The sequence below is a fragment of the Etheostoma spectabile genome, chromosome 5, assembly GCF_008692095.1.
Source record: "Etheostoma spectabile isolate EspeVRDwgs_2016 chromosome 5, UIUC_Espe_1.0, whole genome shotgun sequence".
In the NCBI taxonomy this organism is placed as follows: Eukaryota; Metazoa; Chordata; class Actinopteri; order Perciformes; family Percidae; genus Etheostoma; species Etheostoma spectabile.
Window position 1 is genome coordinate 31,837,026 of NC_045737.1, and position 26,317 is coordinate 31,863,342.

The 26,317-nt window shown below is 40.9% G+C and overlaps 1 protein-coding gene and 1 long non-coding RNA gene across 3 annotated transcripts in view; one reads left to right on the plus strand and one right to left on the minus strand.

Moving 5' to 3' along the window:
* Positions 1-20,275, plus strand: part of efna5b (ephrin-A5b) — a 93,617-nt gene extending 73,342 nt beyond the window's left edge. Inside the window, exons 2-5 of one of the 2 annotated variants that reach the window (XM_032516111.1) lie at positions 3,610-3,902; positions 17,482-17,547; positions 17,934-18,014; positions 19,371-20,275. In XM_032516111.1, the coding sequence (XP_032372002.1) occupies positions 3,610-3,902; positions 17,482-17,547; positions 17,934-18,014; positions 19,371-19,498 (568 nt within the window). In that variant the 3' untranslated portion in view covers positions 19,499-20,275. The remainder of the gene's footprint in view (positions 1-3,609; positions 3,903-17,481; positions 17,548-17,933; positions 18,015-19,370) is intronic. The other variant, XM_032516112.1, reaches the window with a different exon arrangement.
* LOC116689561 (uncharacterized) overlaps positions 1-26,317 on the minus strand; it is a 414,017-nt gene that overhangs the window by 35,973 nt on the left and 351,727 nt on the right. The window lies entirely within an intron of this gene.

A 26,317-nucleotide genomic window follows, 5' to 3' on the forward strand; every position in this document is an offset into this window, starting at 1 on the left:
ATTGTTGACATAAACCGACAATTTTGAGGCAGCTTTAATTTACATTTTCTTTTTTGCCTACTGAATTACTTAACAATTACTCTCTTCTATTGTCCCCAGTGTTACTGTACCATCTCTCCTGGCTATATTTCAGTCTTTGGGATTCTCACGGAGCACAGCCTTGATTTACATTCCATTGGTGCAACCTCTTGGTGCTCCTGTGTCCTAGGCTGATGTATGTTTGACCAACACACGTCTATTTTCGCGGTGAAGAACGGTTTCCTCTTTCTGCTGAAAAGCGGGGACTGTTTATGGAACAGCAGCAGCCGATTAAAGCTGCCATCGCGATAAACAAGACACCAGCCGCATCTAAAACTCCCACATTAGTCCCTTGATAACAGGGGTTTTATAAGGACAATAAACACGGCTTTCCACAAAATACAAGAAGTTTTCCAGGAGACGTCTTGGTAATAATCTCGCACTGAATAGACTTGGAGAAACAGTTACGGCTTTGGCTGCAAACAGCCATGCCATACATACACAGATTTAGTAGAATCTCCTTTATTGATAGATGCATGGTTGAGTAACTCCTGCAAAGACTTGGATTCACTGGGAGCGTTGCAATACTGTCTGCATTATTCAGTCATGCTGCCTCTTTTTTTTGTATTCCCTCACCTTCTTTTGGAACCAGGTCCTTTTCTCTCTTCCACCCTGTCTATTTCTCACCCTCGCTCTCTTTCTCACTCGGTGCCATTAGCAGCTTCTGGCTGTCTCACCGCTGGTCCTTTGCCAGTGTGCCAGGGAGCTTACTGAACTGATAACACAAACCTAATGTAGGTGCGTGGGTGTGTATGTGAAGGTGTGTGCAGGGTGTGTGTTCGTTGCACGTGTGTGTGTGTGTGCGCACGTGTGTGTGTGTTACATGTTACAAATGCCTGTCCTGTCCCTTTTATGTGCTCACTCACCCAAACATCCTCTGCTTCATTTGCAGTCACGGCCAAGGGCCACTATTCTGACTGCTGAGGCAGGGAGAGAAGGGCAGCTGAAACACACACACACACACACACACACACACACACTTTGGCGAGCGGATGGGAGGATGTGACCATTAAGTCAGTGACATTTTAAAGCAGTGAGGGAGATGCATGGTTCTTCCAGGACCTCCACAGACATGTTTTAAATGAAATGATACAGATGAGCTACTCCAAGCCTTGGTTGTAAACACCCTCACATTGGTATTTACCCTACACGGTAAACACAGAAATGCAACATTTCATGCTAGATCATGTTGACATACACACACATGCACAAACATAAATACACAGAGCAGAACCAACAGACACACATGATCACATTAATGAGAAATGGCTGCGGTTCAATATGTTGCTTGATTGTGACATTAATCATTCCACATAACAACATGAATTATGTGACAACTGAAGGCGCCAAAAGCAGATTTAGCTCAAATTGCTATTTGATCTTCAAAACAAGTTGTCTGGTTTGCATTATGATTTTGATCATGTGTAGTTTGTCTAAAAGTACTGCAGATGGATGGATTTTCAGCAGATATACAGCAATTTGAGCTTAGAAAATCCATTCTTTAGAATCAGAACTCAAACATCCCATTGAGATAGCAAGCAATAGCTGTGGTTATTAATAGAAAAAGTGACAGGAATAAAAAGGAGGATAGCAAGAAGGACAGACGTTTTGTATCGTGCAGCAGTATTTTTACTGGTATTTTTAGACCAACTGGAGTAATTGTCTGTCTTTTAAAGCTCCTTTGGTTATTTTTGGTTTTCTGTACAACATCTTAAAGACATATTGGAGATTTTGCACATGGGAGAGACAGAAGAATCAAGTCAAGACCATTTTATGTATATTGTGCAATATCACAAATTTCATTGTGGATCAGGAAAAACTAAGGACAGACATGCAGTAGTTGCCTTGTGTACAGAAAAGACACATAAAATCACAGTATGGACAATCAGGATGACAAAATAAAAGATACATTATAAACTAGAGCTAGGCAACATATCAATATTATATCAATATTGTGATGTGAGACTAGATATTGTCTTAACTTATGGATATTGTAATATGGTAATATGGCATTAGTGTGGTCTTTTCCTGCTTTTAAAGGCTGCTTACAGTAAAGTTGTCATTTTCTGAACTTGCCAAACTGTTGTCTATTATTTGCCTTTACCCACTTAGTCATTATATACACCTTGCTGATCAATATTTATCAAAAATCTCATTGTGAAAGCACCAATAGTCCGCCTCGATATCAAGGTATTTGTATACAAATATCGTGATATTTGATTTTTCTCCATATCGCCCAGTCCTATTATAAACTGTCAAGCAACTTCATGTTGCCGCCAAACAGATGGTACCTGAGCCACATGTCCTCCGAGTATGGACTCCACTAACGCACAAAACTGTAGGAAGAAAGAAAGAGGTCACTATGCCGCGTGTGTACTGCTTCAGTATGTTAATCCCGAGGCTCCAGAGTCTTCGGGATAAAATTATTTTAGCCTGTTATACGCTCTGCCTCTTGTGCATTATAAAGCTTGAGGAGCCCTTCTTATAAACAGCAGTGCAGTTTTCAATTAAAAGTTTTGTCAAAACTCTTGTCCGGTTGTGCTCTAACAGCACCAAAAGACACAAGACTGGGTCTTAATTAGAAACTCACAGCACCTGGCTTTTGGGTGAAATGAGTCAGTGACACCAGCTGGGTGTGTATGTGCAACCATGTTGTTCACATCGAGCACTTCAAGTCTAAATTGAGGGCATCCCTATCAAGATTACAGGTGTTCAATGTTTTCTCTGTGAGACCCCCTGTGACCCCAAAGTTAGGGTCATACGACCCCAGATGCAGCCAGAAACTCACAATAGGAATTACTCTCTAATTTTGGTAGCTGGGAAAATTCCACAGAGGAGAGATCTATTTTTTGGGCAGCAGAGAGAATGTGTGTGTGTGTGACAGTGTGTGTGTGACAGTGTGTGGCCTTTTGATGAATCTGCCTGTGTGTACTGAAGCCCTCTGACCCTGTGTGGCCTGTTCTAGATCATTGCAGTTGTAAAGACGCTTCACGGCACAGCCAGCCAGAGCCAGCCAGGCTCTGTATTTTTCCTATCATGACATTTACTGTCTGGACCATCCTTTATCCCAATTATTATTATAGTTATCTGTCTGTAAGTTGTTTTTTGTGGGAAAACAAATCCTCAAGAAAATGTATCTTTTTTTCTCAAAGAGACCCACAACTGTTTTCATGTAAGCACATTTGATCTCAGACTTGGATACTTGGGTTTTCTATCCTTGGGAAGGCAGATGTGTGTATGTGTGAGTAAATATATGTTGCAATGATAGATTTATAGATAAACCAACCCACCCAAATTTATTGAAGCCAGAGGGTGAGAGCGCTAGTGCTTGTAAAATTGAAACATTGAAAGAGTGCCTTGAGATCAAACCTGCGTTATGTGTATATGTGCCGAATTCAAACAGCCTTTTATCTGGGATGATTGAAGCAATGTTGATGCATACAGTTATAATATTTCTCTAAGTAACGTCATACTTCTACTTTACATGAATATCAAATGGTAACCATGTCCTCCCTTCTGTTTTGCAACCAGGTTCCATCGTGGAGACTACCACATCGACGTGTGCATAAACGACTACTTGGATGTCTACTGTCCTCACTATGAAGACACAGTTCCCGAGGAGCGGACAGAGCGCTACGTCCTCTACATGGTTAACTACGACGGCTACAGCACGTGCGATCACACCGCCAAGGGCTTCAAACGCTGGGAGTGCAACAGGCCGCACTCCCCGAACGGACCGCTCAAGTTTTCGGAGAAGTTCCAGCTCTTCACTCCCTTCTCCTTGGGCTTTGAGTTCAGACCGGGCAGAGAATACTACTACATATGTGAGTCTCTCTCATGATTGGCTATTGCACACACAAAAACATCATGTGTCTTAGTAAGGTGTTCTCTTATTTATCTGTGTGCAGATACAGCAAAGTGCAGTAGGATTACTTACAAATCCCACATGCATTCACAGGAAAATACAAGGCCAAATAATAATAATATGTTGAATTACAAACCTAGATGGCCTTTTCCTGACCTCTGGTCATTTCTTTTAACAGAGAAAGAGCAACACACACTTTTCCCAACCCATGTTTTCAGAACTTCACCACGGAGCTTTACGCATGGTATTGCAGTGATCCTCGTTTTGATTCTTTGCTTTCAGCCAAGCTTTTAACGTTGCTCTCATCGCTCATAGAGAACTCTTCCCTAAAATGGCAATGGAATTCACCGGGGAGTTCCATTGAGACAGTTTGAAAGTTATACCTCACTTCCCCCTGCCGCGCGCTACACTGTATCCCTCAAAACGGAGTTCCATCTTCTTTGCATTGTGTTATGATCTTATTCAGCTCGCGTTTGATGTTAAGTTGTCTGCTTCTTGGCATCGAAACTGAGCCTAACTGTGTTCATCTGAAGTTGAAGCCCCTGGGAAATTAGGTTTTATCAAAGCAAGGTGATAGAGTGGAATTGAGTTGAGTTTGTCCTCCCACCACAGACTGTACAGAGGAGTTACTGTCAGTAGGCGCAGTCGCCGCCACTTGCTCAAAACACATTTGTCATAGGGATAGGCTCATATTACAAATAGAAAGCAGGGTTATGTTCTCATATCAGTGGCATTAGTGCAATATCATGCAGTGTATGTATTATTGCTTCAGCTTTGTGGGCCAATTTACGAGGAAAAAGTGTAGAATTAACTTCTCAGTTTTGACATTAACACCCTCCTGCTGAATGCTACTGTTTATACCGTACTTGTGTCTGTTTATCTGTAAAGTTGGGTCTGTGGTGTTAATGCAGGTGGCTGTCCAACCCCCCCACGTCTTTGGGTTTCGTCCTTCTCTCAGAGACGGCGTTGAAAGTCGTCTGGAGCGTAACATGCTGAGATCTGTTTTCTAAATTGGCACCTTTTTTATGAAGCAGTTAACCTGACAGCCAGCCAAGACGTCTGCACTTCATTTCATGTGTTTTGCTCTCTTTCTCTCTCTCTCTCTCTCTCTCTCTCTCTCTTCCTGTTCCGTTACTCTTAAGAGTTCAAGACTGACGTAAACAAAACCTCCTTAATGTCTGCCGTTGTTTCTGCGGTGAATAGGTGTTTTCTCTCTCAAGCTAGTTCACAAAACAAATAGCCTGAGATCCTTTCCAGAAGCCTTCCAACAACCAGGCGTTTGGCCATTTGTCTGTTAAAAAGTAACCAGATTTCCTTTTTGCTTTTATAGCCAATTTACATTGACAGTCATATTAAATGAGTAGAGGGAAAACTGGAAGTTGGGGGGTGAAAATGAGGGTTAGCGAAGGGTTATACAATTAATCCACTACTTCAAATTTCTACTTCTAACATATATATATTTTTTTCCATTTTTGTTGAGAGATGCTTGTCCTAAGGGCTGGATTAAATTACACTGCGACCGCCAGAGCTTCCATGGAACAAATCCATTCTGCTGTAGCACGCCATATTGGTTTAGTGGCCCGCGGCTTCATTGGCTATTGAATGATTCTAGCGTATAGCCTCTCTGGCTACTGCGACGGATATTAAAGTCATCTACCATGAAGTCATCTGACATGTGATTTCCCACTGCCATTATGTCCGGCCTGAACGTCCGCACGTAGCAGGGGGGAGATGGCTCCTGATGGATTGGACGGTCTCTTCGGTAGACAGATTCAGAGAAGTAGCGAGGTAGTTGCGTTGCTACATATGCCAATTTATGTGCAACATCTGTTTCTATCGCTACCACCACCACCATCATCATCATCATCATCATCATCCACAGGAGGGAGTCTCCCTCATGCCCTAGAAGCAAACAAGACCTCTTAGGTTGCATTGGGTTACATCATTTTTTATTTTCCTTTTAATGTTAAAAAATGTAGTGATCAATGCAACGTTCTGAGGGATGAGTAAACATCTTGCAAAATTCAATCACAAATGTGAATTTTTCAAAAGAGTATAACCTAATTAATGACTGTGCTTTTCTCATTTGGGCTTCACCTACTAATATTATGGATATTCACGAGATAAGATTGCAAGAAAATACAGTAAAAACATTGGCTCAGACTTGATTATGTCTAATCTTTTATCTCTGGTATAAAAGATTAGAGATCATTTTATCTCTTAAAGAGAAGAGCTGAATACCAAAGTAGGCCTACACTAGTCATGTAACAACGTTTAGTACTCATGCTGCATTTTTTAAGGATACTATTAAGTATTTGTTTTTCATTTTTGACTTGTCAAAAGTTGACTTGATACAAGTCAAGAAAATGTCCATGGGTGTCTCCTTCTACTTCATCACTTGAACTAAGCCTTTTTATTTGCGTGGTAAGGCTTGTAGAAGTGAAGACATCACTTTTGAATGAATTGAAATGAGAATGTTTTAGTTCGCTACTCTTAAGGGCCTCCAAAAATGGGGGAGTCAAATGTCCTTTATGGCCATGCCTGCTCTGCAGCACAACCTCAATTTACCCATTTTTTTCCCCACAGGGATCATTAAATATTCATTTTATTATCTCATACCGTGCATAGACATGTTTAAGTACCCAAGGCCAAGTGTCTAAATAATGAATCTTAAACAGTAATTAGTAACTGATTACTTTCCTTTTTAAATATTTAGTAACTTATTATTTTTTACTGAGCTGAAGTCAAATTGTAAAATGAACCAGTGTGGACGTTACCACCACAGAAAGTGCCTGCAACATCTCAAACAAAGCAAAGACATTTCTACTGTATAAGGTGTGATGATATATGCAGGATAGCATAACACACAGTGGTCGACCTTGCCCTTGTAGCCCATTTGCCAGCATTTTGTAAATGCTATGTGTAGCATAGCTAACAGAGAAAATGCTATGCATCATTACCCGCTGAAGCTGGCTATAGTGCACCCCTGCACTAAACAGAAATGTCAATGTGTCCTATGAGCACATGAGGCAGAGGTTAGCAATAGTTAACTGTGAATGGGCTCCTGTAATTGACACATAACAGTACATAATTTAGGGGAATTCATGAAATGTATATTTTCTTTGGTTTTTGTAGAAGTAGAGTCTTAATGAAGATAGAATATGTATCCACAATCGATATTTCACTGTTTAACTACACACAGTACAGCTGATACCTTGTATATAAACAGTGCTCATATACACAGTATCAGAATATTTATCTTTTCCTCATCTTTAATAACTTCCTGTAGCCAAATGACCTCAGGGAATGGGGGATGAAAAATCTGCTCTCAGTGACGTGACTGATTAGCTTTCTTGTTTGTAGATGAAAATGAAGCTGTCAAATCATATTCCTGAGGAGAAAACGCCTGTTAATGGTGTTTTCGCCCTATGAGTTCGATGCGGGTCGAGGGTTGATTTGTTGCATCTCTGATAAAATTAGAGAGAGGAGACAGGGTTCTGCTGTCATCTGCTTCAACAACAGAAACAGCTTAATCAGCTCTAGCAGGATGGAGGGAGTTTACTCCAATAGGAAGTAATAATTCTTCATTTTTGTTAGTGTCAGCCTGTCCTCTCTGGCAGGTAATTGAAGACAAGAGAAAAGCTGGAGTCAGTCAGGAGCCTGACCTTTGTGGAGACAAAACTCAGCTGTGTTTTCTCTAGAGTTGAACACAAGACACGGCAGAGCGAGAAATTATTAACATAGGAATACATTAAGATGTAAAACCAGACTCAGGAAGATTCAAAGTGTAATGTTATACTCAAGCAATTCAGCAAAATGCAGTAGTACTGTAGCAGAAATGAGTTACAGTTCCAAAACGTCTTCTTCTGTGACGGACAGAAAGGATAAGTGGACAGTTGGAGCGCGTCTCGGGTCAGAGTTCACAATGCATTTATGGTTTAAGTGAAATCCATCTCGCGGAATGCTGATGCAAGCGTGTTTTTCTAATAAGGACACAATCCGCAATCTCGTGTTTGAGCGATTTAAATCTGAGAAGGGCAGAAATCCAATATCGGTGGCAGCTCACCGCACGAGATGAGTGAGCCGAGTTATGGTGTTGTTAGGCGTGTAAGATGTGTGGTGAATAGGAAACCACTTGGTGTGATCGTGCAGTGGCAGATGGTCGGCAGAAAAGATGTTGTTTTCTTGCCGTCTGGCTTTGTTCACCTACATGGGCCGGCGCTGCTTCTCATGGAAAACACAATCAATAACACCTTTTTGCATATCTCTTGTGGATGGAGTTATAAAAACATATATAGTTCTGGGGTTGACACTGCAAGAAAAAAAAGGACATTACAGTAACAGGGAGACCTTCGGGAGACTCTGTGGCTGATATCAAATGAAGACTTGCTAAATAACCGCCATAACCCAGAGGGGGAAGCGATGATTCTACCTATGTTTATGAAAGATTCCAAAATGAAAAACACTTGGTGAGGCTTCAATCACTGTGGATGCCCATAGGTCAGTATGCAAAATAAGACTAAGATTGTTCAGAAATACCACACAAGAAAACCTCTTGATATTCATAAGGCTTTTTTTTAAAGGTTCTCATGAGGTCTTTTTCAACTTTAATAGACTGCTACATGCACACACAAAGCTCAAACTGATTCTCCAAGACATGGACATTTGATCATAAATCCTGTGATGCACCATGCTCCTTCAAGCTTCACCGAGAGGGGAAAGGAGGAGAGGCAGGTGACAGTGTATGCAGTCTGTATTTTTGTTAGAGCTATGGGAGGTCTGCTAATAATGATTAAGAGCCGGCGCTGTTCCATTTGCGGTACAGTAAGGGGAACATGCATATGGACACCATCATAACTCACCCCTCTCATTCATTCACATGAAAAATCAACCCTGTCATCAGGGTTCAGAAATGATCCAACAACATGGACTAATGTGACATAGAGCTACACACACACACATACACTCATGTACAATATGCATACACAGGCATGGGCAGACATACATAAAAGCCACGCAGACACACACTCTCTGGAATGCATTATAATCCTGATAGATGGATAGACATTCCACTACCTCTGTCGCCCCTGGCTACTGCATCATTTCTTGTCCCCCTTTTTTTTTTGTTCATCCCATCTCTCTCTTTGGATGTAAGGACAGTACTACCAAATAAATTAACCCTCCTTGTGTTTCTTTTGCACCAGATTTGTTCCCTTAAATTTAAAATTATTATAATATTGAAGTAAATCCCTACAGGGCACAAGGGGGTCAAGGCATGGTTTGATGGTGTATGAAAATCATGTGAATCATATGGTACAGTACAGTCACAAGATGCCAAAACAATTGACAATTATGAGAGATTTTGAATGGATTGTGTTCAACAGCACTCAACAAATCATGAAAACAACAGATGATGGAATATTATTTGGAATATTGTTTTTTCCCATCCTTTTAGTAGTGGTACCAAAGCTTTAGAATCAGGTTAAGCTGTGTTGAAGCTATTCTGGCAGCTCGTGGTGGAACAACTCAATTCAATTCAGTTCAATTTTATTTATATATGTAGCGCCAAATCCCAACAAGAGTTATCTCATTGTGCTTTTCATAAAAGAGCAAGTCTAGACCGTACTCTGTGATGTTATTTACAGAAACCCAACTGCAACAACAACTAAGACATTTTAATAAGAAATTTCTTAAATTTGTCACCCATTAGAAAATGGTAACAATCAATCAGTTTTCTCTACCGGCTCCAATAACATAACAATAAACAGTGATCTGCAACACTGGAATTTCCCAATTTTTGGGATCAATAAAAATCTATCTATCTATCTATCTATCTATCTATCTATCTATCTATCTATCTATCTATCTATCTATCTATCTATCTATCTATCTGTCTGTCTGTCTGTCTGTCTGTCTGTCTGTCTGTCTGTCTGTCTGTCTGTCATCTATCTATCTATCTATCTATCTATCTATCTATCTATCTATCTATCTATCTATCTATCTATCTATCTATCTATCTATCTATCTATCTGTCTGCCTGTCTGTCTGTCTGTCATCTATCTATCACCTATCTATCTATCTATCTATCTATCTATCTATCTGTCTGTCTGTCTGTCTGTCTATCATCTATCTATCTATCTATCTATCTATCTATCTATCTATCTATCTATCTATCTATCTGTCTGTCTGTCTGTCTGTCTGTCTGTCTGTCTGTCTATCTATCTATCTATCTATCTATCTATCTATCTATCTGTCTGTCTGTCTGTCTGTCTGTCATCTATCGATCGATCGATCGATCGATCGACATCGATCGATCGATCGATCGATCTATCATCTATCTATCTATCTATCTATCTATCTATCTATCTATCTATCTATCTATCTACTATCTATCTATCTATCTATCTATCTATCTATCTATCTCTATCTGTCTGTCATCTATATCTATCATCTATCTATCTTCTCTTCTTCATCTATCTATCACCTACATCTTCTATCTGTCTGTCTGTCTGTCTTTTATCTATCTATCTATCTATCTATCTATCTATCTATTCTATCGTCTTCTGTCTGTCTGTCTGATCTATCTATCTATCTAAACTATCTATCTATCTATTACTATCTATCTATCTATCTATCTATCTATCTTCATTCTTCTATATCTATCTTCTTCTTCTTCGTTTATCTATCTATCTTATCTATCTATCTATCTATCTATCTATCTATATCTATCTATTCATCTTAAAGGCATGGTCATGACAAGCTTATTGGAGTTTCAAGAGTCCCCTTTCAAAAATAAAGTGAAAACAGTCAACCAGCCAGCCAGCCCACCGGCCAAACGGGGATATTAATAGACCATGAGCTAAGTCCCAAAGCGCTGTTGACAGCCTAGAGAAAGCAAGGCGAGAGAGAAAAGTCTCTAATCAAGTTACTTTGAGTTTGACCGTCAATAAAATAGTCATCACTTTGTCTGCCGAGAAACAGGAAGACTGTGAAAAGCCGAGAGATCGGAGGAAAAGTAGGGCGGGCAGGGGGCTGCGATTCAGAGGGCGCGAGGTTCCTCTCAGCCTAATATGATTCATGCTTCCACAGCTTCTTCAGGAGCTGATTATGATTCACTCTCACAAAGACAAGGACATCTTATCCTTGGTCATTAACACACATATTATTAACCCAGTGCATTGGTCATTATCTTTAATTAGTTATTGTTCATTTATTCATTCTCCTCAATGACAATACACACATTTGTGTACACACAAAGTGTTTATTCAGTGGGTGGATACTTGGGCCATAGCAGTAACATTATGATTCTATGGGATAAACTAAGTGCACTAATTAAACATTATTATGTAGAGTAATTTATTATTGTGTGGCTGCTTTAAAAAGCTGACCCTCCACCTAAGATTGATAAATCACCGAGTTTTATTGTCATTTTAATGTGAAGACATGAATGAGCTGATGAAATTCAAGGGTTTTCAGACTTTCAGTCGCTTTTGATTTTTCAAGAAGATAGAGTAATTAGTTAGATTGTCATTATGCGATCTTTCACAAAATGAGGATGCTTGATGTAGATTGATACAATAGTGAAGGGAAGTAATTGAACAGTATCCCCACACTCTCGCATTGAAATGCAATAGTGTGAGGAAGCTCGTGCAATTTAGGCATTATGATATTTGACTCACTTTTCCGACTCCAGCTCACTGCTCTCTCTCCCTCTCCCCTCCATTCTCTCACCCCTTTCCTCATTGCTTGTGACCTCGTCACCTCGGAGCAAGCGGCATGATGAATGACTTTGGTTCACTTTTGGCGGAGGTTAAAAGATGAAAGGAAAGAGCTAAAGGCCAACTATCACCGGGGGGGTGGGGGAGTTTATGTTCTGCCTGAATCCGAGTCCTCCTCTTTCACTGCTTCTCCCTGCTCCCTCATTCCCTCCTATTGTGTGCTCCCTGTAGTAGCATCTGGTTAATGGGCCTCTTCAGTAGATAGTCTCTTCCATCTTCTTACGTGCGCACATTTTGTGCATAGGCATACAAACACACACACATACAGATAGTTTCTATTTGCTTGTCTGGCTTTGAATGATTTTATTATATGTTTTCCATCTTTCTAGAATGTCTTGTTTGAAAAATATGCTGCTTTGTTAATGGTTGAATGTAGGAAGGACATTTTGTGGAGGACATTCAATAATTTCGTCTGTACAATACTTCTTTTCACATGGCTTTGTACTGAACTTTATGTCTGTGCTATTGTATGCCTTAAATAGATTATTTTGGATAGCGTAGCAGTTGATATTGCCTTGGAGGGGTCATATCGGGGTAGGCAGCTGTGCTCAGTGGGGGATCAGAAGGTTGGTGGTTCAATCCCTGGCCCTGCAGTCCCATGTTGAAGTGCCCTTGGGCAAGACACTGAACCCAGAGTTGCCCCCGGAGTGTAAATGTATGTGAGTGTTTATCTGATGAGAAGGTGGCGCCTTGTACGACAGCCTCGGCCACATGAATGTGTGTGAACGGTAAATGGTTCTTGTGCTATGTTAAAGCGCTTTGAGGACTAGAAAAGCTCTTTATATAAATACAATCATATACATTTTATCTCTATTTCTTTGTCTACAAACTCCTTCTAGTCTTTGATTTTCTTTCACGTGTTTAGTTTAATATTGTCCTCTTTTGACTGATTCCACTCCCTAGAACTGAAGGACAAATGTTGATGAAACCCAGCAGTAATTTCTGAACACTCAATATAAGTAATGTATTCTGGCCACAAACTGTCTAATTGGCTAGATGGAGACGTGGGTAGAAGGTGGCACAAAGGTTCTAGAAAGTAACGCGGCATGTGTTTTTGTCCTTTCTTTTGGACACCAGTTCATGTAAACTCAGACAACTCCTGGACCTAAACTCTGATGTGTAAGCCACATGAGTAATGTCAGCTAAAGGCAATCAAACAGCGGCCTTGCTTTTAGAGAGCTGGCAGAATTAGCTTGCTAGGAATGCTCAGCGCTTGACACAACATTACAGGGCATTCTGTTTAACCGGCCCCATCCTAACAAATAAGCAGGGATCAAAGGATTAGAGCACCATTATTAAAGCCAGCTGGAGACCTGACTCAACTAGAGGCATGCTAACATGATGCTATTAATGGTACATGTTCCCGTGATGGCATGCAAGTATACGCAAGAGCTTTTAAAACTTCTTTGCTAAAAAACAGTTTGTTGTCACAGTACAGTATGTTAAGATTTATTTTGGTTGATTTGGTTGCCTGACTAGGAGAAGACCCCAGATGACACCTGCTTCTAGCAGTTTTAATAACCCACCTTGCCTTATTCTTTTACAGCCTGGACATTACGCTGCCTTAATGATGGATAAGAAATCAATATCTTTCCATAAAGGTTTCTACTTTATTTAGCCAGTGTAATCTTTGCATCCGGTTTCCCATCACTACAAACACATGGTTTTATGTCCTCATGTCTGGAATGTGCTGTTGAATCTTTCATTGAAAGGCAACGGAAATGTGTTTTCCAGATAACATTACAGTTGCAATAAAGCTCGGCTTGGGCTGTGATTGAAACAATACTGTGCCTAAGCCGCACTGAGCCCACCTGTTTGTTCTTCCGTAATTGGATTCTGCTTCATTCCATTTGCCTTAATGCTGATGCATAATGCAGTGTTCTGAGGGGACCAGCCATTACTAGGCAGGGGACAAGGCTTGGAGGAGTAACCCAACCTCGCCCCCCTCCTCCTCCCCACGGCCCTGGGACATCTTTTCAGGGCCTCCTGTCCTTCAAAGCAGCCACTTGCTCAGGCCGGATGGATTGATGGTTGAGACTGCTGGCCTGATGGGAACCAGAATAGCAGGTGTTGATGTTACGGCCTACAGGAACAATACGCTGGTTTTCAGCAGCATGTTAATAAAAAATAAACAGGGACTGGTGTAAGGCACTGGGTGGATGTACCTTCATCAAGCACATGATTATGAAGAGCTGCTACCATGAAAGGAATGTAGAGCCAAAGCTTAATATTTCCATTGTAGTCAAGAATGTACAGCAACACACCTGCAACACAATGGCCATGTCCAAGCTCATATGAGATGGTTTAGTCTCACCTTAGCACCGTTGTCACATACTGTAATGATAAAAAGCATATACATAAGAGTTTTTAGCTTTATACTTGCAAACTGCTATGCAACATGTAAATGGTGAAAGCTAATTTGACTGCAATCATGCTATCTGTTCATTTGGAGGTGGATAGCTGGTGATGGCATACTCTATAAACATCACAACAGCTTCAGTAACTGTCATCATGACATAGACTCCCACATGCTTTTTTGCCGTTTTCACCGCGGCCATACTCCCATAATTAGCTGCCTTTGCTAAGTGGCTGGTGTCGATGGCTGTGACTCCGCTCTGCCCACAACAATGATGAAGAGAAGACATCTGGAGACGGTGTGCCCGTTTGTGCGTGTATTTGTGTGTGTGTGTGTTAAAAGTGAAAGTGGGTGCATTAAGTAGTGATGGTAGATAAGAGAAGTAGAGCAATAAGAAGAGTGACAGAAATTGCGTGGGTACTGGTGTATCTGACTGAGTGGGTGAGCGTCTGTGGTCAAGGTTCATTAGCGTGTCATCGGCTGCCTCCACACCAAAAATAATAAGGCCCTCTCTCTCTTCCATCCGCCATCCCTCCCCTCGGCATCGGCTGAACATGAACTGAACTCTCCTGCACACTGACACATGACTAAGAAACAGCTGATGAAGCGACATTATATAATTATATTATGTAATATAACATTAAAATGGTAACAGGGAGGTCGATGGGATAGAAACAGCTTGAAGAGAAGGCTTTGCAAAATGGAAGTGATTGAATGACTATGCTCAATAGATTTGAGATTGAGCATTGGTCTGGGGAGTCTGCTCTGTATTTTCTCTGAGAGGCGTAACCAACGGGCAGTGTTGGTCAAGTTACTTCCAAAATGTGATATATTATAGATTACCAGTAACTGTCATTTTTGAGTAATTAGTTCTATTACATTATTACTGTCTCTAAATTGTAATGCTAACTTTTGCATTACTTTTGAGTTACTTTCACCAAAATAACACCGGAAGTTTGACTTTCACTACCTGAACATTAAAGTCTCCTCTTTATCCACTTTAATACATCATAGATTATTCATAATATTTTGTAAAATGACACACTGCTTTCCGTGCTGACGTACCGTCACCTGCTGGGACACGGATGTTGTCCGTCCCGTCTCTGGCTCTGACCACGGGAACAGAGACGGGACAGCACCTCGCTTCAACGCAGCGTCATAACTCCTGAGAATAATATCCATCTTGCAAATGCACACGTCTCTGCAGTCATCTCAACCATTGAAAACAGCAACAGAAAATAATACTCACAGCTTTTTTTTCTGTTAAGAGTGTTTCGCTGTGTTCGTGGTGAATTCTTAAAAAAACAAAACACCCACTAAATGTTGCATTAAAATGCGTTGTAAGTCGCATTACTGAGATAGTAATAAGTATAATTTTACCGAAATTTAATTACTTAAAATACTTTTGTAACGCGTTACTCCCAACACTGCCAACAGGCATAGGTCAAATGACTCTGTACGCAATTGGATAATCCGTTCGACCAATCAGATCCAAGTGACGTAGAAGCGACAGCGGCATCTACAGGTTCTTGCACTTTGGTGGCGTTCAGTGGCCGCTATGCTGCTTGGTCGCTTCTCTGTCGTCATCGTGTTAAACCGGCCAATAGCACGCCAGGTAGAGAAGCCGGTTTGTGATTGGTTGCCGCAAAATTGTGAACTGAAGCAGGAGAATTAAAGGTGCAGGTTTTCAGACCAAGCTGCAAGGTGAAATCACATCGCTGGCAGAGTCTGCGGGGTTTACCCAGTCTAAGAGTATGCAGCATGCATTCGATGAAAAGCTGGCATCTTGATCTCTTGGTTAAATTGGGAGTAGAGAGCATGCAACAAAGTAATAGATTTCCATCTCTTCTGACCCTTTTCCAGTTACTAGTTAATAAATCTCTAAATGAACATATCCCCTGGCTACAGAGAGCGAGAGAGAGAGAGTGTGAGAGAGAGAGAGAGAGAGAGAGAGAGAGAGAGAGAGAGAGAGAGAGAGAGAGAGAGAGAGCTTACTGCTTTTTCCACTTCCTCCAAAGAAAACAGATGCTGGGACATTGATTGCAGCAGCATGTACATTTGAGACATTTTAAATCTAAAACATTCTGCAGACAGGACGAGATGAGAGAATTGTAAATATACTTAAGAGGAGGCCGAGCAACACTTATACACACGAATAGTTCAAATGTGTGTCTCAATTGCACACTTTCGCTGGTGTGTGTGCTGTAAAATATGAAGAGGGCGAGTCAGTTGAGGTCTGATGAATGGATATGACCACGCTGACAGACGAGAAGAGAGGGTGACACAGCTGGGGGAGAGGTAAAGGTTCACTAGAGAGGAGTTGACAGATACCTAATGCTAGCCTTTGGAAAAGCTTGGCTTCATTGCATCAGCTGTGGAATGATCCGCAGAAGACATAAAATGAGGCCCGAAAGACATCTTAGAGGATACTGTGGTCTCTCTAGAGCTGAGGGGATAGTAGAAATGAAAACTAGTTTACAGTAAATAGCATTAGCATATTGCTAAAAAATATTCTCCATTTGATAAGAGGTCCTAACACAAGACAACAGCATATATTTTTAAATGACTGCACTTTCTCCTGCCATGATGGATGCACGCATTACACACTCACCATGCTCTAACTGACACGTGTTTGACCCCTATCCTCGTCTACAGGAGACAGCACCTGGTGCCTCCCCATAACACCATTAGTGGTCAACCGCATGGGCACACACACACACACACACACACACATGCACGCACACTCGCGCATGCTCTGTCCATGAGATATATTTAGGGGTTGTGATACAACCACTATGATAGCTAACGCTCAGAGATTCACACCCCATGGACTTGACAGGAAGGGATCCATTTCCTACAGCGACCACAAACCATACACACATGCACCACACACACCCTTGGTGTGTGAACTTTGTGTCTCTTGAAGAGCGTTTTTAGAGAGGAAAAATACATAAACGTATACCTGTAAAGTGAGATCTTCCAATTTCAAGTGTTTTTAATTGATGCAAATTGCTTGGTTCTTACAACGCTGCTGCCGGTTGTAAAAATCTCAAATGCTTTTTAACAATTAAACTGAGCAAAGCACTCCACTCTCCCCAGAGACATTTCCCAAGCACATCTGTAAATACTTCCTGGCTATAATTTCCCAAGAACCATGACTAACCCTACAAAATCCACTTAAGAGTCAACATTACCAATCTAAAAGATTATTGTGTTTTTTTCTGAATAAACAACTTCAGTTTTAACTACAGGGAAGAAAATCGATTCATTATTAAAAATCTATTCATGCAGAGCTTTTTTTTATAAAGAAGGAAACACACAGTCAGGAACGTGTTAAATGCATGTGTGACTCTACATGCAGTATTATATTTACCTACTGTATGTCTTTTGCATTTTTTTTTCAGCGTCCACCATTGCCGAGAACGGGAGGAAAACATGCCTGAAGCTCAAAGTTTTTGTCCGACCATCAAGTAAGCGTGCGCATGCAACTCAAGGCTTTGTAACAGAGCTTGTTGAAGTACCCATTTGGATTGGAAATCAGAACAGTTTATGTCTACTTCTCTGGTTACCTCACTTCCTCTTCAATTACATTTTTGCTCACTGTCCAACATACCCCCTTTCATTTGTCACAAAAAGAACAAATGTTTTTTTTATTTGAAAACATGAAAAGGATGATAGATGATCACATCAAATGAAATCCAGGTCACTTCATACTTCATCTGAATGTTGCCATGAGCTTTGTTGCTTGGGATGTTTTATTTCAGGGCTGAGAGGAGGGGGTGTGTGCTTCAAATGTCACTAACATATTTGGCATAAACCTCTAATGATCTCTCATTCTCCCTATTTTCTGTTATAGACAGCTGTGTGAAAACTATAGGCGTACATGACCGCGTTTTTGATGTAAACGACAAAGTAGACAATACATTAGAACCACGAGGTTAGTATGGCTTCCTGCTTTTTTGATTCTCTTCAGTATGACCTCCATACATCTGTACATGTGTCTCCTTTTTCTGTGCCTGTTTCCTTTTTAATGATGTTTGTCTGAAAGCTGATCAGTCCTTCCACACCCCTGCCTGGTGCTTCTCTTACACTGATTCTTCTCCAGATGTTGTGTCATTGCATTGTTACTTGGATGTAATATTGATGGACAGTGTTGCACGTTTGATATACATTTGTATATACACTGCATGGTGTATATATAATTACTTACATCTATATCCCATTCATATGTCTACGCTACATTGTTCTCATTGATGTGCATGATTCACAATTTCACAGTTTTGAAATCCTGTTCAACACTGAATGTCACTTCCAACTTCATGTTTCATATCCTGCGTCTTGATTTTCCGCTAAAACCATTCCATCCCAATACATCATCACTCGTGCTTTATGTAATCTGACCAGTTTTAAAAGATAAATACAAAGATATGTGTGCAAATGCACACACATTTACATGGCAACAAAATTATGCAATTCTCTGTTTCACTACTCACTGAGGACATCTAAAAAATGCTTTCATGAAAGTTATTAATTTGAAAATGAGCTTTAATACATTGACTGTGAATATCAGAGGTTATCATAGACTGCCATCTAAATGGGACACACACACACCAGGCCAGATAGTAGGATATTTGCGATGCCCATCTGCCTCTCCTCCTGCCTGATTCTTTATCTGCCTATTTGCCTGCCTTGCTATCCTCCCTGCATCATTGATGGCTGCCTCTCACCTTGCATGCGTCTTTTGGCTCATTCCCCTATTACGCTCTCCAAAGGAGGGAAATTAAGACATTCATCCGTCTTCTACTGTTGCCACGTCCCTTCAAACACAAACACACACACACACACACACACACACATACACTGGTCCTTCTCTTATTTGTCCTATATGCTGAACATGGTTCGGCTACTTTCCCATGATGCAGAGGGCGCATGGCTGCTGCCCCTGCCACACACGAGGCACTTCGCCTGGGAGTTAAATTAAAAAAGGTTTCTGACGAGATTCGAAACATGACATAGCAACCCAAGTTCATATGGCAACTCAGACTCCACTATCACAACTAACTTTAGAAACGTATTGAACATGAGGCCCAAACATCCCAATAACGCTCTGATGTCTCCACAGTTATTTTTTGGGAAATATTGCTTACAGCTTTGTACAAGCCCGACAGCAACATGACCCATATGAAAATGCATTAATTACATAATGTTGTCTTTTGTCTGCGGTGCACTGTTGCAAAAGAGCAGTGGTGTACCACAAATAATAATTCCTTTTTTTTTTCTTCTTATTCTTCAGATGATACCAGCCATGAACCGGCTGAGCCTTCCCGAAGTGATGAAACAAATGCTGCGCCACACCTGCAGAAAACAAGTCCGCTCCTGGCTTTGTTGCTGGTCTGCCTATCAACACTCTTCACTTTATAGCGCCTCCCTCTGTCCCGGAGGGCATTAACACCTAGCGTGGCCTGAGTCTGCCCGAGGCTGCAGGGGGGAAAGGGGCGGGATTTGGGTGGAGCGTGTTTGCTTGATTGGGCATCAGAGCAGGCTTCTCAAGGATCCCTCTATTTTTTTCAGAAATCTATTTAAGTGGTCTTTCTCTGTCTGTGAGTGAAAAAAAGTTGATGTTGGAAGTGGGAGAGACAATTCCCCCTCTCGAACCGTCAACTAAGATGCCAAATCCCGTTTTTTGACACTTAGTGATTCTTATTTTCCGGTGACTTTTGACATCCCTTTACATCCTTTTTTTATGTCATTGCAGCACTGATGTTTACCCACACACACACACACACACATACACATACACACAGACACATGCTTAGAGAGTCACATGCAAGACACTACACTAACAGTCAATAGCAGTAGGGTTTTTACATTTGATACAGTGGTAGCAGTACACAGTTAGAAAGTGAAGATATTAGGTCTTAGAAAGAACTGTACATACACAAATAAAAAGTTGTCCCGAGACCTTTCGAGAAGCCTTTGGGAAAACATTTGAATCAAGTTCTGCAGGATCATAAGAAGCAGATTTGCTCCATTTCTCTAGGACGTGAAGTGCAAAGCTGAAAGATGAAGATGGAGAAGAAGACGAGTTTTAAGCAGAGGTCCGAGTGGAAACCACAGCACTGAGAAATACGGACAGTACATGACATGCACCTTAGCCTTCCGATCTTCAGACTGTCCCGGTTGAAAGATAGCACCCAATTTTTTTTTTCTTGAAAACAAAGTGTGTGTACGGGACAGGTGGATAAGCCGCTTAGAGCTTGAGCGAGTGTGTGTAAAAGCTGCGGATGCACAAGGCTTCTTTTTCCTGTCCTTCTTTGTGAAAAGCATGCCAGTCCGCTTAATAAAAACACGCCTTTCAAACACAATCGGTTCACCATGACTCACAGAACAGCTAAATTGAAACTTTCTCACCAGACACTTTGTGGACCGCTATTAAGATTGAAGATCGATATCTTTTGAAAGTAGATCACACAATTTCACGGCAAGAGTCACAGTGATTTTAAGTAATGTTTACTGAGCAGGGCTGCAATTGTTGTTTCTGTTCTATTTAAGTATTAATCGATATTAACACTCCAAGAAACACTTGCATCCACAGCTTGTTTTTCCCTCTGAAATTGACTGTTAAAGTTATTTAAAAAGAAGACAAAAAAACGATTCACAGCTAAATTCATCAGCTTTACTTTAACCCTCGTGTTGTCTTCCCGCCGACCTGGACATTTTTGTTTTTTTTCTAAGTCAAAATTTAAAAAGAAAACCCTTTTTTATCAAAGTTAAAAGGTCGTCTTCTTTGACCCTTTTTGTGGCTTTTACTCCGAAGATTTTGTCACTTTTTCAACTTTTGTTGACTTTTTCGTAGCCTTTTGAAATTTTTGTGGGTTTCCCCCCGAATTTTTAAAACTTTTTTTTTTTTTTACGTTTGTCTCTTTTTTTGACATTTTTGTCACTTTTTTTGACATCCTTTCACATTTTTGTCACTTTATTTGACATTTTTCTCTCTTTTTTAACACTTTTTTTAAAGCTCTTTTACCAATTTTTTTTTTTTTCCAAATGCTATCAAATTGACAAAAACACACAAATTCAATGAAAGTAGTTTAGATTATTTATTTAACTTGTGAGGAGCGTTGTTGCCATTCACTTTACTTTTTTGGGGAAAAATTTGTTTGAAAGAAACCCAAATTTCTGATATAGAAACTTTTTGGAAAGGGTTCAAATTTGACCCGAAGACAGCAGGAGGGTTAAGTCATTTTTGCGTTGCCAATGGTCTTTCCAAACATTGTCTTTGAAAGCGGAGACACTGTGAACTTTTTGCACCGTCTAAATTAAATTAGACCTAAAACAGATGTCAATGAAAAGTGTTTAAAAAAACAACCTTAAATACACATTACCATACTTTGTCTCCCATCTATGTTGCTTAATCCGCAGCTTTGACTCACGCTTAGCAAAAATGAGTTAGCTGCTTATCACATTCAGTTTATTGCAGCAGTTAGTGCTAAAAACACCTAGTGTGAACAGAGAAACTATCTCTATTCACGGCAATGCTCAGCTTTTTAGTCTGGCTTTATGTTAGCACTTACATTAAAAAGAAATTCACTGTTATGATAGTCAGCGTCCTTTAGCTCCCACAGATGCACATGGTAAGCTGGCATAATGAAAGCTACTACCGGTATGTGGTTTTTCAAACAGACGGGACCTGTTGCTTTGCTTTTTTTTAAAGAAATATCGACAGATAGAGGAATTAACTCCTTCCTTTCAAAGACAGGTTCTTGAATGAGAAATAGGGCACCATCTGGTTCGGAAAGACAGATAGAAGGCGAGAAATGGAGCAAAGGAAAGGAGCACAGGAGCAAATGAGTGTCCACCTTCAGCTCCTAGTGTTACAGGTTTAAGCGACTCTTTAATGAGGTTCAAAATGACAGGCATGTGGACCCCATGTTGCGGCAAGGGGAGTTATTCCTGGTATTAAAATAGATGGTGGAAGGCTTGGGGGGTTCGGAGAGGTGGTGTAGATGTCCACCGTGGGGGGGGGGGGGGGGGGGGGGGGGGTTTAAAGCCACAATGACCTTGCAGTTTAAGAGACTTGTATTGAAGGAGAACGGAGAGAATTAAAGGGAGAGACACATGCAGGGAGAGATAGAAGGACACGGGAGGTAGCCGAAGGTAGTGCGACTCGAGTGCCTGACTAAACAAAACTAGACAAAACAACACCAAATCCATGCAACACTACTGAAAAAAAACAACACTCGACTCAATGACAAAACTATTGTTCAGTATCATTCTGTCTCAAAAGGCATGCACTGCTTTGTTTTTGCTATTTTTCATTTTTGTGGCTGCCTTTTTTTTTTGTTGGTTTTTTTTTCTTCCCCAGAAAGACTGCCTTCGCCTTTTGCCATTCGTTTTTTGTTTTTTTTTGCGCTACGGTAACAATGCTATTATGGCGGAATAGCAGCTCAGCTATGGGGGGGGGGGTATTAGGAGACGAGGCCATTTAATGAGGTACTAATTTTCAGGAGAACACCACAGGGAATGAGCACCGCGTAACATTCAAAATGGACGCTTGTCAGCAGATTAACACTAGACTTTTATCAGAAACCAGCTTCAATTGTACTCTCTTATAATTACCAATGCTACTATTTGTCATTATTGCTATTATTACCATGGTTTATTCTGTACACACCTTAACCTGGGAAATGAGGATCAACTTATAAACTGGATACTGTGTATCCTGAGGTAGTCAACCATAAAACAAGTAGTGTTAGGTTAGTATCTGTTTTGTACCTTTCTGGAGGACAAACGAAAAAATGAGATCATTGTTAAAACTGTATAATTATTATTATTGTTATGATGATGATTGATTATGACTATTATTATTAGGAAAAACTTCTTGATGTAAATAGTGTTTGATATTAAAGTATTAATTTGGTTCTTATGTCTTTTTCTAAAAAAAATCGAACACGGTATTATCTCTGGGTTTTGCGGAGTGTGTACTGTCCTCGAACAACGCATTGTGTGCTTTAATCCTCAATGCCTAATGAAACTTTGAGCTAATATGAAGGGGAAACCTGTGGGAGCTGTACACCAGCGTACAGAAGGCTGAACATTAGCCAGACGAGTGGCTCACCTGTTACATGTTTCAAACCAGTCACCAACCAACCTTCACATCTCTTCACGAGGATCCTGCCTTGGAAAGAAACACTTTGGACTCAATGGACGGCCCTGTTTGTACTTTTTTTTAATTTTTTTTTTTTTTTTTGCCTTCAGTGTTTGAAAGCATGTTGGTCAGCTCTAAGATCTGCCATGAGTGGACTGTTTTGCTTTGTAAAGGAAGGACCTCGCCAGTTTCATTATGTGGCATGCGCATGGACTTGATGACATGTTAAAAAAAGAAAAAAAGAAAAAAAACAAAAATCAAAAAAGTTTTTAAGAAGTTTTCTTTTGCTCTTATTTTCTTTGTGACGTGTTAGATTTTCGGCTCACTTTCATGTTGTGTGTTTTTTGCATCCCCATTTGAGTGATGTCATTAAAGCTGTGTAGTGACAGATGACAAATGTACATAAACGCATTGTTGTGAAGTTACAGTGGGGGTCGGTCATTTTGTACTTCGACTCTTTTTTTTTTGTCTTTTCTTTTTTTTCGCCTAAGAAAGACTCTTTCTGTACCCATCTACTGAATTCATCCCATGTAGTTGCAGTCCGTCTCCTCCGACTATTCACCCTCTTTCTGCTCGCCCAAGAGAAGGCGTTATGGGAGTGTATACATCAGTGTGTGGATGCTTTTCAGTGTGTAAGAAATGTGTGAGACCTTTTTGAGTTTGTGTGTGTGCGTGTCTCATTCGCTGTTGCCGCAGTGAATGGGAAGCGGCAACCCTCTTTGGCAACGAAGAGTGTTTCCCATGCCTTAGCCCTTGAGCCTCTGCCCTGGCAGTCCTGTCTGTGTACAAGACGCTTTCTGCCATTGTGCTTTTACACGGAACGGCTGTTGGCGTCGACGAGACTACAACAGGGCCCTTCACTTTCTCTCCCTTTTTAACAGCCCTGAATCACTTCTCCCTATGGTAGACGTTGGTCCTGGGCACAGTTCAAGGATTAGTCCACCCCCCCTCCGTCCTATAGTGGATTGTTAGCGGGGTAAAGCCTATCATCGATCCAGGTTCTGTGCACACAGGGCAAAGTATCTCTTTTTCGTCAGCTCCCCTCTTGCCGACGAGCCACTTGTTCATTTTGCGCGCCCGTCCTGTCCCATTAATCTTGTGCTTGTATAACCTCCACCACACCACCTGCTGTGCTACTTTCCTCACCTTTGAACCCCGCTCCTACTTTGCCATCAGTGGGGAATATTTCCAACCTGCTCTTTTACAGTATATAAACAACAAAAAATTTGACAAAAAATGAACTGTACTGTATTTGTATATACACGTGTCTGAGCAACTATGAGTAATACAATAAAACAGGAATACATCGCTTTGACCAGTGTACTCTTTTTTTTTTTTCTTCTTTAACCCCTTTTACAAACGGTCGAAAGTACAACTGACATGTGCTGCTATCATTGGGTTAGACCAGTGGTTCCCAAACTTATTCAGCTCAAGACCCAAAAGAGAAATTTGGTGTCTCCCCGGGACCCAAATTTACAAAAATACACCATGAATCATGGTAACATCTACATTTTTAAACTGTGGACAAAAGACGGAACAAACCATGAATTTAAATGTATGTCAAGTATATTTATTCCATTATAAAAGTAAACAAAATTTTGAATTTGACTTGAATTTAATGAGATGTATGTGGATGGTTGAAGATATCAAGCAGCTGATCTGTTCTAGGTTCGGTTTTTGAAAGTGCCATTCTGAGGTCATGCTGAACATTTAGTCTGTTCTCTGCCAATTGGCGACCCAATAAAACGGGTCTGCGACCCATTTTGGGTCCCTACCCTATGTTCGGGAAGCATTGGGGTAGACAAACACATGCACTCCTATCTGTCAGTGCATTAAGACATGTATGTGTGTACTGCATTAAACATTCCAACTGTAACCAAGACATCAAATGAACATGCACCTCTCACTCAGGTAGAATCACGTCTCATTACAATATGTGCCACACACACACACACACACACACACACAACACACACACACACACACACACACACACACACTCTCTCTCCCTTCTTTATGTATCTCCCTATTCGTGCCTCTGCTGTTGAATCACACTCTGTAAAGGCAGATTGAGAGGAACCCCATCCATCAGGATCAGAATAAGACCTTAAACCTCCTTTCACTTCACTTGGGCACTAATGAGGACACTAATAACCTTCTGCTGGACCCCATCAGCGCCATTTAGCTTCACCCTCCATTATCTCTCGTAATTAGACTGAGAGCCAGCAAGCCCTGAGGACCAAAGGGTGGGGGTGTGGGGGGGGGGGGGGGGGGGGGGGGGAGAACTCCTGATAAGTAAATTGGAGCAATGTTATGAGAATCAGTGAAATTTGACTTAGCAGAATACAAACACCAGTCTTCAAATGGGAGGTACATCAATACCTGTCCTGGTACCACAATACCATGGACACCATGGTACCATTGATGGTACATGCCTGTACCATCAATGCTGTAGGTGGATTTGAAAGATAATTTTGAACTCTTGAATTCTTGGAGGTTAGTTATGTTATGAAAGGCCTTATTCAGAATGGAATAAAATATGGTGACGCAAAAGTCATGAAATCTCATCCAGGATGCAATCCTCTCCAATCTCATCCTTTTCCAAAGCTGGTACTTTTTTTAAGCATCAGAAGAAGAAATGCTTTATGCATGAACACACTTGTCACGACGTGCCAATTAGTGTCAAGTTGTTCTTCCTGGTGTTATTACCGAAGGAAGGGCTCTAGAGATGCAGGTGTGTGCGTCTATGAAGACCAATAAAGACAAATCACTGCATCTGATCATTAAATCGGAGGTAATGATAGCTTTATGTGAAGATGTCTCCCAGATGTACTATTAAGCCATGAACATAGTCAAGGTCTGTGACCAGCAGCGAGCGAGAGGAGAGCAATGGGGTGAGATGGCGTTCAGCTGAACCCATGTCACCCTTGAGACGCTAACGTGAATGTGCACAGATTTACCTGTGCCTTTGATTCTAGTTCTCTCTTTCTGCCAGCGCAGCGTTCCGATAGAAGAAGTTTTATCTTAACACAATGACAACGTAACTGACAGTCTTGAAGAGGCCACTTTGGTGAAAAGGCTTTCGAAGGCCT